The sequence below is a fragment of the Notolepis coatsorum genome (assembly GCF_963971535.1).
Source record: "Notolepis coatsorum genome assembly, chromosome: 7".
NCBI classification, from domain to species: domain Eukaryota; kingdom Metazoa; phylum Chordata; class Actinopteri; order Aulopiformes; family Paralepididae; genus Notolepis; species Notolepis coatsorum.
Window position 1 is genome coordinate 136,491,004 of NC_140171.1, and position 14,975 is coordinate 136,505,978.

The window sequence follows — 14,975 nt, forward strand, 5'->3', positions numbered from 1 at the left end:
TCTCCCCCGTGGACAAGGCTGCCAGCAGCGAGACCTGGATGGCGACAATCCCAGGAGAAGCCCAAGAAATGACACTAGGACTAGTCTGGCGCTTCAAAACAGACTCGCTCCACTATAGACACAAACCCCTGACCACGGAGCAGGGAAGGTCGACGGCGATACCGACCACCAGACGGAGTGTGTACAGAACACTCGCCAGACAATATGACCCGTTGGGATGTATCCTACCTTACACCACCAGGGCAAAGATGATTGTACGAGCACTATGGGACAAGGACCAGGGCTGGGACGACCCAATACCCGCACACCTTGCCTCCACATGGAGACAGTGAGGCCAGAGACATGCAAGATGGATCTACACGTCTTCAGTGACGCCTCCGAAGTAGCCTATGGATCAGTGGCCTACTTGCGTGCCCAAGAGAAGGGAGGAGAGATACACACTGCTTTCATCCTGGCTCGCTCAAGAATAGCCCCACGAAAGCAACAATCTATCCCGCGTCTAGAGCTCTGCGCAGCCCTAGCAGGAGCGCATCTAGCCACGTTAATCCAACGTGAACTCACCATTCCGGTGCACAGAACAATCTTGTGGTCAGATTCCACGACAGTACTCACATGGATCAAGTCTGATTCATGCAGATACAAAGTCTTCGTGGGAGTCAGAGTCACCGAGATTCAAGAGTTAACAGAAGCAGCGAGCTGGCGGTATGTGGACACCAAACACAACCCAGCTGACGTCATCACCCGGGGAATGTCCCTAGATGACCTCACCCGTCGCAACATCTACAGTGACGGACCAGAGTTCCTCAAGCTCCCGGAAGAAGAGTGGCCTACGCCCACCCCACGGGAAGCGAGTAAAGAGGAGGCTGAGAACAAGAAACCTATGTTCTGTGGACTGAGCACAGTCGCCTCCACAGACCCCAACATAGATGATTGCATTACCCTACAGAGTGCGCAGCTAAAGACATTCCTGTGGCACCACCCAGAGATTCAGTCCACTGCCGACATTTCAGCAGCTGACTACGAAGAAGCAGAACTTCTTCTACTACAACGAGCCCAGAGAGACTCGTTCCCCGATGAGCTAGACTGTCTACAGGGAGGAAAGCCCGTCCCATCAGACAGCAGACTGCTCCACCTAGCCCCCGAGAGCGACGCCCATGGTCTCATCAGAGTGGGTGGTCGTCTGCGGAGAGCCCCCGACCTACCGGATGACGTTAAGTACCCGATAGTCTTGAACAGCCGACACAAGGTCACAGAGCTGATCATAAAGAAATACGACGAGGATGTACACCACGCAGGAGCAGAGAGAGTCTTCGCGGAGATCAGACGTCGCTATTGGATACTTCAAGGAAGAGAAGCAGTGTGACGCTTCCAGCGAACCTGTCTAGACTGCCGAAAGTGGCGCGCGCAGCCCAGCATACCCCGGATGGCTGACCTACCTCCCTGTCGCCTCCGACTCGGCGACAAGCCATTCCACTCCACAGGCATGGACTGTTTTGGCCCGTTGTACATAAAGAAAGGAAGAGGAACCGAGAAGCGGTGGGGTATTGTATTCAAATGCATGACCACCAGAGCGATACATATCGAACTCCTTTCAACCATGAGCACAGACTCATTCCTTATGGCCTTCCGAAGATTCACATCACGGAAAGGAAAACCGTCTACATTGTTGTCTGATCACGGGACAAACTTCAAAGGCGGAGAAAGAGAACTGAGAGAGAGCTTCCAAGCTATGGGCCCAGAACTTAAGACCCACCTCGCTCCATCCCAGATTGACTTCCAGTTTAATCCCCCGAACGCACCCCACTTCGGTGGAACCTGGGAACGAGAAGTACGTTCTATAAAGACAGCCCTGTACGCCGTGCTTGGGGCCCAGACTGTGGCGGAAGAAGTCTTAATGACAGTCCTCACGGAGATCGAGGGAGTATTGAACTCCAAGCCCCTCGGTTACGTCTCAAGTGATGTAGCAGATGTCGACCCAGTCACCCCCAACACACTCTTGATGGGGCGGCTGGACCCCGCGCTACCCCAGACAATGTACAGGCCTGAAGAAGCGAACGGCCGAAGAATGTGGAGGTACAGCCGAGTACTAGCTGACAAGTTTTGGAACAGCTTTCTACTCCACTACCTACCGTCTCTACAGACCCGCCAGAAGTGGGTAAAAGAGAGAGACAATTTGACAGAAGGAACAGTCGTCATGATTATCGACCAGTCACTACCCAGAGCTATGTGGCCGGCTGGCCGCGTAAGCAAAGTGATCACCGGTGCCGATGGCAAGGTCCGAGCAGCTGAGGTGCTCGTCCAAGGGCGAACTTACACACGACCCGTGGCGAGGCTAATAGAATTGCCAAGACTCCCAGACACTATCGATGACGACCATGACCCCACGACTTTGTGAGTTGACTGACCCTTACAGCGGACCTTGAGTGGTAGACAGTGCGGTTAATCTGTCTCTGCTTAGCTAATTAGGTGGGACTAATTAGGGGGCGGCTGTTGTGAAGGATCAGATTAAACCGAATATATATATTTATTTATGGATATATATTTAATAGTATTTGTATATCGTTTGATATCCCTTGTATATTCCTTGTACATATACACTGAATATCCCTTTAGTCTACTAACAGCCCATAATAGTTTCATTCTCTCATTGGACGAGAACCTGGCGCCAGCAGCCAAGCCCCTTGGTTCAAGTTCAATCGTGCCGACGAACATGTCGTTACTAGCCCGGTTCCGCGTAGGAATACGTCTGGCGAAATACGAATGGTACTATTTGTTCACAGCGCATATATATATGGCGCAAGTAAAGTAGAACTTTCTTTTAGTCCATTAGTCCTTTACCCTCCAACTAAGTAACAGACGTGAAGCCTCACCCACGACCCACGTGTGGTGCAGTATGGTCAATTTGGCCTCAGAATGGCATTGAGACATCGTGTGGATTAATAGTTGAATTGTCATAGTTTGGCACTATACCGTCGAGTGGGACGTATTTCTATTAAGTTAATAATAGTCTATTATGTATGGTGCATCGTTCGGTTAGAGTTATAAAGTGAGCAGTACCCCCATCGTTCCTGGCGTTATCTAGAGTCTTAACCAGGCTGGGCAGACCACGTGTGGTGCTTTCATCCGAGGAGTTCTGGGCCAGGACGAGTGGACCTGCACATTGGATTACCTTACCCGGACGACGGCGAGCCCTACACGGCTTGGATTATCTACTTGCTTTGGGTGCTTTGATTATGCCATGGATAACAGCCAACACTGGTAAGTGTTGGAACTACCCCCCGAGAGGAGTCCAGGTGAGACGGCGCTCTACCCCGAGTGAGGTCGCCTCACGTCTCTTCGTTGTGGACCGGCAGCTACCGTCTACAAGAGGGCCCAGCTGTATTCATCTGTGGACCGAGGTTCTGTGGGCACCGTGTTCAGCACTCTGAATTCTCCCAAGAAATCGTTGGCCAGATGGGATATCGCCAGCGGCTCTCCTAACCCCCCCCCCCTACTGACTTACAACCAGCGGGAACCCCTTTTAGTATATCCAGCTATAATCATTTAAGTACCATCGCTATAGTTCCCTAAAGAACCAGGTTGTATACTTGCTTCCTGCGTAACCAGAGATTGGACATTCAATGTTGATTTGCCTACGAATACTCATTTGCCTTACAAGTGCATTCAAATCATAAATGTCATTAAGTGAACGTTGTATATACCCTTTGCTATATAAAATATTCGATTTATACATTTGTGTGGACTTTGTTTCATGGTGGGAAAGTGTTCATCATATCTATATCATGTACTGTGTGGCCAGTAGTTAAAGTACATAATCGGTAGTGGTTTAATGATACCATACTTATCAATACAGTCAGGGAATTGTACCCCTCAGTTACACACACTATTACACTATTACACACTATTACACTATTACACTATTACACACTATTACACACTATTACACTATTACACACTATTACACTATTACACTATTACACACTATTACACTATTACACACTATTACACTATTACACAATATTACACTATTACACACTATTACACTATTACACACTATTACACTATTACACACTATTACACTATTACACACTATTACACTATTACACTATTACACACTATTACACTATTACACTATTACACACTATTACACTATTACACACTATTACACTATTACACCGAGTACAATGGCACAATCCGCAAGTCTCTACGACAAACGGTTCAAGAGATACACTGAGGGGGTGTGGCCTAAGGGGGCGTGGTCTAAGGATCGGGGGAGTGGTCAACATCGACCAATGAAAGGTGGTCAACATCGACCAATGAAAAATGAAAGAGGATATCCCTACTGAGTACAATGACACAACCCGCAAGACACAACCCGCAAGACAGAGGGCGCTGTCCAGCAATTCAGTACTGCAACACAGTGATGGGCAATGATGGGTTAAGTGGATGATGTCATTGGCAGGTCAGCTGAGCCATGAGCCCTGAGCCTCACAGCTGTTAAGCCTGAACCAATCAGCCATGAGCACAATGACTTGCATATTCTGAATTTTCTTTACATGACTGCATTGTCACGTTGATTAAAAGAAAACTATAAGAGATGAAGCGTTATGACGCGCACAGAAGCACTACAATGAGTAGGCGAAGGGTTGTGTGCTGTATTGTGGCATTCGTGCGATATTGTGGCACTCCTTCGGCGATCGGAACAGAAGGCTAAAAAAGAGTGTGAAAAAAGAAATTCCTAGAGTGCGATTGCATGGCGGTCAATGGGGAGGAGAACCTTCAAACAAATGGTCGTCAGTTGAGATAGAAATGTCCAATTCCATTTATTTTTCTTTTGTGAGCGGGCTGACAACCGTGTCATCGTTTTGATGTGTTTGTTTTATTTCTACGTCCAAAATTGAGATCACACTCGCAATTCACCCAAGGTAGGGGAAAAAAGATTATTTCAGCTGCTACACTCTAAATTGCAATGCATTTCCAATGGGACCGAAATTTTACCGTTTAAAGTCGATTCGTAGCCAGACGGTGCGGTGAAACTTTACGAGTTCGAATACCGCAGTTGCCATAGGCAGGCCGCTCGTTTTGATACCTTTCACGTGTATGGGGCGCGAACGCTCTGGCACGAGTGGTGTTGGCAAAATCGGTGGAATAAAGAAGAAGAATAAAAAGAGTGACAAGAACTATAGTGTGGGTGGCAACCTGGCTTCGCCAGGTCACCCACACTAATAAAAAGAGTATAGATATCTATAGTGTGGGTGGCAACCTGGCTTCGCCAGGTCACCCACACTAACAAGAACAACAGTGTGGGTGGCAACCTGGCTTCGCCAGGTCACCCACACTAATAATAATAATAATAACAATAATAATAATAATAATAATAATAATAATAATAATAATAATAATAATAATAATAATAATAATAATAATAATAATAATAATAATAATAATAATAATAATAATAACTACAGTGTGGGTGGCAACCTGGCTCCGCCAGGTCACCCACACTAATAATAATAATAATAATAATAATAATAATAATAATAATAATAATAATAATAATAATAATAATAATAATAATAATAATAATAATAATAATAATAATAATAATAATAATAATAATAACTGTATTTGTATAGCACTTTTCATACAGAAGTTGCAGTTCAAAGTGCTTCACAGCAGTAAAAAATACAGGCATAAGCGAGCATAAAAAAGATAGAGAGGTAGCAAGGTAAGGTAAAAGTGGAAGATTTTTTTGAAGATTTAGAGATGTTTAGTTTTTCAGCAAGGACCCAAATGAGGTTGAAGAACAATGGGGGGGTACACTTCCCAGGAAGTTTTTTGACTGAGAAAAATTGTGCAGAAGCTCAGACAATTGAATAATGTAATATTACCATGATAATGGAGCCTCTGATGTGTGGAGCCTGGCTGGACATTCAGGAAGGGAGTAGACCTGGGCTTGGACAGTGACGGGACAATGTTTCAAGTTTCAAGTTTCAAGTTTCTTTAATAGTTGTCATACAGAAGTACAGAATACTTTTATACAAAATGCTTCTTACTGTTGCGCTCCAGAGACTGTGCAAGACAAGATAAGTATGAAATAAAATAACATAGTAAAATTAGAAGTGAAAAAAATGAGGTCACAGTGTTCAGTTTAGACATGTACAATGTTCGATGCAGAATAGACGAAGTTACCATACAATATACAATACTGTGCAGTGTACTAATATACAATACTATATAGTGCAAGGCAGAAATGGAGAAATGGGACGAGGTGCAATTTAGGTACAATTCACAGTAGGTGTACGAGTTGTAGTGCAAATCCTTTATCAATAAATATAAAGTGTAAGTGTGTTTGTGTGATCTAAAGTGTGGAGAGTGGGTGCTGCAGTGTGTTGTTTGTTTGAGTGAGTGTGTGCGTGTGGGTGTGTGTGCTGTGTGCATTTGATGGTTGTTGCATAGTGATTATTGTTCATTTAGCAGCCTGATGGCCTGGGGATAGAAGCTTCTTCTGAGTCTTTCTGTGCTCGCCTTAAGACTCCGGTATCGCTTGCCTGACCGCAGCAGTTCAAAGAGGCAGTTGTTCGGGTGGCTTGAGTCCTTAATAATTCTCTTAGCCTTCCCCTTGCACCGCTTGTTGTAAATGTTCTGGAGGGTGGGAAGCCCCCCTCCAATTGTGCGTTTGGCTGAACGTGTCACTCTTTGTAGTCTGCTACGGTCTTGTGCAGTGCTATTCCCAAACCAGGAGGTGATGTTGCCGGTCAGGATGCTCTCTATTGTACATGAGTAGAAGTTCCTAAGGATCTTCTGACTGACTTGGAACTTCCTTAGGCGCCTGAGGAAGTAGAGGCGTTGTCGTGCCTTCTTCACAACACTGTCAATGTGTGTGGTCCATGTCAAGTCCTCGGATATGTGGGCTCCGAGGTACTTGAAACTGTTCACTCTCTCAACCGGTGCCCCGTCGATGCTGAGGGGGCTGTAGTCCTTGACCCCCGACCTCCTGAAGTCCACAATCATCTCTTTTGTTTAGCTGACGTTCAGGGAGAGGCAGTTCTCCTGACACCACTGTGACAGGTTCTCTACCTCTTCCAGGTAGGCCGTTTCGTCGTTGGCAGAGATCAGGCCCACCACTACTGTGTCATCAGCAAATTTGATGATGGTGTTGTTGTTCCGCTGTGCTACGCAGTCATGTGTGTACAGGGAGTAGAGGAGGGGGCTCAGAACACAGCCCTGGGGGGCCCCTATGTTGAGCGTGATGGATGAGGAGGTGCAGTTGCCGGCTCTTACCACCTGGGGTCTGCCCGTCAGGAAGTCCAAGACCCACTGGCAGAGGTCATAGTTCAAGCCCAGGTCCCTGAGCTTGGCTATGAGTTTGGAGGGGACTATGGTATTGAATGCTGAGCTGTAGTCGATGACAGCATTCTCACATAGTTCCCCTGCCTCTTGTCCAGGTGTGATGCTGCTGTGTGCAGCACATGGGCTATGGCGTCCTCCGTGGACCTGTTGGGGCGATATGCAAATTGCAGAGGGTCCAGGTTGATGGGGAGGGAGGAACAGATGTAGCCCTTCACTAGCTTCTCAAAGCACTTCATGGCTATGGAGGTGAGGGCTACAGGGCGGTAGTCGTTGAGGCAAGCGGGCGTAGATTTTTTGGGTACAGGGATGATGGTGGACTTCTTCAGACAGGTGGGGATGACAGCCTGTTCCAAGGACAGGTTGAAGATGTCAGTGAATACCGGGGCCAGTTGGTCGGCACAGACTTTTAGGACGCGGCCGGGGATGCCGTCCGGTCCTGCTGCCTTCCTGATATTCACTTTTTTAAAGATCCGTCTCACCTCATGCTCTGTTACCCTGAACACTGAGTCTCCATCAGCAGACCCCCCCCCCCCATTGCCGTGGTTTGTAGGCTGGTGTTGTTATTCACAGCCTCAAACCTCGCATAGAAGGAATTCAGATCATTTGCTAAGGAGATGTCACTGTTCAGTTTGAGGGGGGTGCCTTTGTAGTCTGTCATTGTTCTGAGGCCCTGCCACATGCCTCTAGAGTCAGCCTGTTCAAACTGAAGTTCAACTTTATCCCTGTAACGCCGTTTTGCCTCTATTACTGCTCTCCTGACGTTGTATCTTGCCATCTTGTGTTCTTCCATGTTGCCTGTCACCAGCCCGGTGTTGTATGCTGATGTGCGCACTTTCAGAGCCTCACGGACGGATTTGTCTACCCAGGGCTTTTGATTTGGGTAGATTTTAATTTTGGTGGAGGGGATTGTTTCAAGACATAGTCAATCACTGTTTCGGTGTATTCGTTAATATTGGCTGTGTTATCACGGAATACACTCCAGTCTGTGCATTCAAGTGCACATGGCCCAACGCTTAACCTCTCGCGAGACCACCGGCGTTCGCTTGAGACTTTGTTTGTACTTTGGCAAAAGAAAGATGGCGGCGTGATCGCTTTTACCGAATGGACTAAGAGCCTGTGACTTGTACCCATTCTTAAATTGCGAGTATACATGGTCTAATATGTTCTCGCCTCTGGTGGGACAGGTCACATGCTGATAGAAATTCGGCAACACCTTTTTAAGACGCGCGCTGTTGAAATCACCCAGAACCAAAATGGCAGCGTCAACATTAGCTGTCTGGAGTTTGTTTACCTCGTCGTGAAGTTTTGAAAGTGCGACCCCAGTGTTCGCGTGTGGTGGAATGTACACTCCGATGAGGATGATGGACGTTAACTCTCTTGGGAGGAAGAAGGGTCGACATTTTATCGTGATAAACTCCAGGTCTGGGGAGCAGTGGTTAGACAGTTCCTTTGTGTTGCCTAAATCGCACCACTCCTTGTTTATCATGAAGGCAATGCCGCCTCCTTTCTTCTTTAGTGACTCTTCTGCCGTCCGGTCCTTGCGGAGAACGAAGAAGTGGTCTGCCGGTTCTATTGCGTGATTCTGGACTCAGCCAAGTTTCTGTGAAACAGAGGACGTTACAATCCCGAATGTCCCTCTGGAATTGGATCCGTGCTCTGATGTCGTCCAGTTTATTTCCTATCGATTGCACATTGGCCAACAATATGCTGGGCAATGTGTTTCTGACACTGAAAGATGTTGTGGATGTAGCCGGGTCAGAGGAAGTGGCTTCTTTATTGGGGCTGAGGACAGCCTGTCACAACAGGGTCTGTCTGGACGATTGGACTGAAGCGCGGAGCATCGGGGAACAATACCTGTTGCAGGATTATTTCTGTGGAACGGAAGGTCCTGATGAAGGGGATCTATTTCATGCGCTGAATATAAAAACGGACACAAATGGACTGACGGGACCCTTCTTGGGTTGCTCATATGTTGTTCTTGATGAAATATTATGTGTTGAATGGACGCATGGATACTTTTTTTGTTTGGGTGGAGCTTCAATGTTTTTTTTGTTGTGTTGCAGAAGGACAGGTGTATTTAAAAAAAAATTATTGTGAGATCTCAGGTGGTTTTAAGTGTGATGGGGACACATGTTGCCCGATATAATGTGTAGTTAGTTATTTAATTGTATTGACACACGCATTGTAATGAGAATTATGTAAATAAATGTTTTTCTAAAATCAAATCTCTCTCTCTCTCTCTCTCTCTCTCTCTCTCTCTCTCTCTCTCTCTCTCACACACTCCACCTGCTAATCTGATCCAGGGGCCTGTCATCAATCAAGAGACCAATTGGAAACCAGCCAGTCATCCCAGCCATCAATCATATCACCAGTTGACCAATCGGAAGCCCTCCCCTTGTTTTAAAACCCATGTGGCACTTCCTGTTTCTCCTCTTCTTTTTGTCTCCGTTGCTGTTGGCTAAATGTAGGTATGTGACTTAGTTAGCCAACTTGGTAAAAGTGTCTGTGTGTGTTCTGTGTTGGGAATTGGAGCAGGTAAGGGGCCCAATACATTTGGTGCTACACGTAGGCATAGTATTGTCTAGGTCAGAAGTGATGCCACTCATTGTATGTTTTGGACATATGTTTGGTTAGGTAGTGAGGACTCAAGTAGTTTTTATTTGACCTTTTGTGTTTGTGTAGAGTTAGTTTTGTTTCGTTTGCCTCGGTTCATTCCTTTTGGCATCATTCAAGCTCCTTTTTCATACCCCCCCCCCCCCCCTCCCCTTTCCCCTTGGGTTGTGTCTCAAATCCACCATTGTCATTGTATATTAGTCTGTGTTTTTGTTTGTATATATAAAGGCACAATATTATTTTCCTTCACTTAAACTTGTGGGCATTTTATTTTTCCTGTAAAATCATCCTTTTATTATTCACCCCTTCCCCTTGACATATGGGGTTGTAACATAAAATGGCGGCTCGTTCTTTTTGCTTTTGAGTTTGTCAACTCTTAATTGTGTTCTCTGAATAGTGATCATCTCCACTCAAGAAAGATGTACGCAGCTGTCACCACCTTCATCTTCTTGTGTATGGGTGCCACCACCCTTGCAGACCACGACCAGCCTTGCCGTAAGGATGTTTGGTTTCAACTGTAATTTGTAATGCTTAGTTTGCTATATCTTGTATGTATACCAATGTTTATTTAACCTTAGCTACTTACAGCTATTTCAGTAACAGTAATGTATATGTTTTCTTTTAGATTCACCCAGTATGACCGGAATGTTGTGTGTGGTGAGTTTCCCTATTTGGAATTTCAAACCAGATATCAGTCTTGATCTTAAACTTTTTGTTTGTAATTTTATCAAATTCCCTCTTTGTTTCAATGAATCAGTTCAACTTGAGGACTGGGAAACATGCAGGTGGTAATTATACGTACGATAATGTGGCCAAGAAGCTCCGGCTCAAATATACTGAGCCCTACAACGTCAACTTTACACTGAGTTTGGATGTGCTGATGTTTTTCAAAGAGGTAACACTTAAATATATATAAATACGCTTATGTATAAAACTGTGTATATCCACATATCTCTGTACATACCTGTATATAATCATTTTTACATATCTGTACAACTTACCTACTCTTACTAGTTACGCTGCTGGCCAGTAGCCTATGACTTACTGCCGTAGTGTCTTTATACAGTACCTGTATCACTGTACATATTAATGCTACAACTCTGTACATCTGATTAGCACTATTAATCAGTAGTACGAATTTATAAATATTATACCCAGTTTAATCACCTGTATATTACTCTGCGCTTTACTTTTACATTCGCACTCTAGTTGGACTCTTTTTGTTGTACTGTACTTGTGCTGTATGATCGAATTATTATATTTGTGTTGCTCAGAGATTCTGTCCTCTTATCCCCGGCAGGGGGTTTTCTATGTGATCGACGGCAGTAACCAGACCTGTGCGAAGAAATCTCTGCAGTCAGACCTGCATCCTCTGGAGATTCCCTCCGACGCCAATATGTCTGTCGAAATTAATTTAGGGAGTCCAACCATTGCAGAGGACGGGCTTAAACTCTCCATATGGACGGGGGCCGTTCCAGAGGCAAACGGTAAGACGAGGCACATTGTTTCATTCAGGTGAAACGCCACAGGAGTCACGTTTTAAGTGAGTAACATTCATCAAAGGGCACTACGTTTGAATATTGTGTTTTATTCATAGTTAAAGTGATGTATAACGTTGATCCTCTAAATTGTTTTGAGTTTTTAATATACTGTGTCGGTATGTTAACTGCTTTTTAAAAACAAATTAAGCAATACAATTAATCCACTATGTTTCTTTGTCGGGAGGTTTCAGATGCCAACAGACAAATTGATGGATTTCTGAGCTTCTCAGACAAGTGATGGGAGACTTGACAATAAATCAGTGAAACAGATCAGTGATGATAAATAATGTGTGTTTTTGTTTCTTTGTGGTGTTGTTTCAGCTACTTATTCCATGTCTGTAAGCGTGGGATGCTTGCCTCTCAGCACACTCTACATCTATGAAGGAAATGCACTCTCTATCAGGTTAGTTTTTTATTATTATCACCAGGAATATTATTGGAACTTGGTTCCAGGATCTGCTGTGCTGCTGTAATACATTCAGTCCAGGAGAAACGGGTTGTATCGTCTGCCCCAATGGTAACGATATCATGCGTCTCTCACACAGCAACTTGAACACAGAGACTGGTATTAAGGACCCCGGTCTCCTCACCCTGCCACCTTTCTGCGAGGGCGTAGCTTTGGAGGAGACGCCTGAAGGGACGGTGAACAGTTTCTACAACCTCTTCACCTAGAGGGAACCTCGCCAGCAGAAGAGCCAAACCTTATGGGAGCGGTCGACCAAACCCCATTTATAGACATGTCCCTTCTTAAATCTTGAGTGTTTTGCATAATACCTTCGGAGCATCATATACATGCACTACCCTGTGAAGAGATGGAATGTGAATGAATAAATTGGCACTGCTTCAAAACCTGTAAATTATTAATCGAATGAGTCTTTCTTTTGTTACTCGTCAATCAACCAAGAAGTCTTCCTGTTTTTTGTATTTTCTTTGAAATTAAGACGAGATATTCCTTTATTGATCCCCTTGGGGAAATTCTGAGTCATTGCAGCCTGTAGGAGGGGGATACAGGTATGGGATGGAAGAAAGACATAAATATAGGCAATACAATTGAGGGTCAGCCTTATCAGTTATAATATGTTACAATAAAGGGTAAACGGTATACACAATGTGCTTATTCCCTAAAGTCACTATCTTCAAAGACTCAGCCACATTTTTACTGTCTGTCTTTAACTAGTTTTGTGTTTACACTTGTTTTAGCGGATCTCAGCCTAATTTTATAGTTGTTGATGAAGATGTTTTGTCATTTGTATTCACCAGTGAGGAAAAAAAACGTACCAATAAAACCACCCAAGCAGATTATAGCGTATATACAGGGGTGTAAAAAGTACCCACAGGTCACCCACACTAATAAAAATACGTACAATAACTACAGTGTGGGTGGCAACCTGGCTTCGCCAGGTCACCCACACTAATAAGCATAATAAAGACATAATATAAACTATAAAAGTACATTAACAGACCCGATAGCCTGATAAGGACTTAGTTGAAGACTAGCGAAGGGACACCCACTCTCCTATCCCACAACTGATATCCACTCAAAATAGATTATATTCTTTGAAGGGATAATGGTGAGCAAAAGTGCACACTGACAAGAAGATACATTTTTAAACCGATGATGATAATGATGATGATCATCGTCATTTTTCTAAAGAAACAATAGTATAAGAGTTTACAAAGCACTTTACATTATAACCATAAACCCATACAAAAGGTAAAATACAAACAATTTAAGCTTAGCAAAAAGGAGACTACCATGCATCACAACTCATTATCATTATCATTATGAGTGGCGCGCGGGCTGTTTGTGTTTTCCTTCGGTCATGACATGCTTTATCAGGGGGTGTGTCTTGGATGCGGATCTAGTAGATTGATGTGTGGAGTGTTTGGGGGATTGACTGTTCCGGAGGGGTTCACATGCCTTTGAGCGTCATTGTACTTATTTTATGCTGAGTCTGCATGTTTACATTGCACTACTTTTATTGTCTTTTATACCTATTCTTATGTCTGCAATTTATGCATTGTTTTTTATTGTCAATTGTGTGCTGATTTTATGCCTATGTTAATTTTATACTAATTGATGTTAGGCACTCTGGACTGCGGTCCATGTGTAAAAAAAGAAAAGAGTACTATATAGATAGTTATTCATATTTATTATTGTTATATTGTAGAAATGTGTGCATTGAAATGTCTGTAAAATCTTGACGACATTGAAAATGAGGGTGACCTCAATTGTCTTTTCGAGAATAAATAAAGGTTTGAATTAATTATCATTATTAACTCAATGGAGGCCAAACCCGAGATAAGTCGGGTTAACTCGCCATGCGTTGGGCGCCAGACCCGAGATTTCTCGGGTTTTGGTTGTTTATTCCTTTATTCCTTTATTCTTTATATACTTTATAAATAAAAACTATATATAAATAAAAACATATTTAACCCTAACTAACCTTACTGTCATGCAGGCACGTGCACACATAGAGGCCAAGGGGTGCCTGAGCACCTGCCTTTTTGAGCCTCATCAAAAAAGTGCCCTTTTTGAAGAAAAAAAAAAAAAAAAAAATTACCTTTACGCATATAGACTGCCCTTCCAACTGAAAAATGTCAGGATAGAATCAAAATATTAGGGACAGAGAGAGAGATGCCCCATATTCCATTGCAGTTTGCACGGCCTCCTCCGCGGACCTATATATTTTATGCATAGCGTGGGTGGTGATGATGATGATGATGATAGAAACCGCTGTGGCGCATACAGTTGAATGCTGGTATTACGCTCATTGAGGGACACGAAGAAGTCAAGTCCGATGGGATTTGGGAATCTCAAATACAAATCGGGATTGGAATAAAAAATGCATTTATATTAAACAATACAGAATATACAGCACTTCTTGGGGCTGTAGGGTGAGCACTTATTGCCTCCCCCCTGGACATTTATGGAGATGTATGGGCCTTTTAAGTCAGTGATAAAAGTGTCTTTCAAGGATAAGTGAGCTCCTGCACTGATTATTATAGTTCAATATTCAATATTTGATCACCAAAACCCCCCAAAAAAGCATAAAAAGGGGGCCCCCCGCCCGAAAAGGGCCCTTAAAAATCGTGCTTGCGCGCTATGCGCGCTCTGTTAATATATACACACAAGTGTAGTGCCCTTTTCAGCCTTTGAGCACCTGCCCCTCTAAAGTCCTGTGCACGTCCCTGCTGTCATGCACTTGTCCTAATAAACTAACCTACACTGTAGCACTCAACACTTGAACATTGTTACTCAGCTGATAGAGTTGTGCCCTTCCTGATAACTTGTCATACATAACTTGTAAGTCGCTTTGGATAAAAGCGTCAGCTAAATGACTAAATCTAAATGTAAATGTATTCGATATTTTTATTCATTATTCATCCAGGGACCTTGGTGTTACCATAGGCCAGGGAATGAGTCTGAGGTCGCCAAAGTGCAATACCGGCCGCATCCAGCTAGAC

At 44.1% G+C, this 14,975-nt stretch overlaps 1 protein-coding gene across 2 annotated transcripts in view; it reads left to right on the forward strand.

The window, feature by feature from the left end:
- Positions 1-12,354, forward strand: part of LOC311231501 (ependymin-1-like) — a 67,506-nt gene extending 55,152 nt beyond the window's left edge. Inside the window, exons 2-8 of one of the 2 annotated variants that reach the window (XM_084318109.1) lie at positions 9,657-9,821; positions 10,364-10,461; positions 10,592-10,623; positions 10,724-10,861; positions 11,267-11,453; positions 11,829-11,910; positions 12,053-12,354. In XM_084318109.1, the coding sequence (XP_084174235.1) occupies positions 9,763-9,821; positions 10,364-10,461; positions 10,592-10,623; positions 10,724-10,861; positions 11,267-11,453; positions 11,829-11,910; positions 12,053-12,179 (723 nt within the window). In that variant the 5' untranslated portion in view covers positions 9,657-9,762 and the 3' untranslated portion in view covers positions 12,180-12,354. Of the gene's footprint in view, positions 1-9,656; positions 9,822-10,363; positions 10,462-10,591; positions 10,624-10,723; positions 10,862-11,266; positions 11,454-11,828; positions 11,911-12,052 lie in introns of those variants that run through there. The other variant, XM_084318110.1, reaches the window with a different exon arrangement.
- Positions 12,355-14,975: the final 2,621 nt, after the last annotated feature.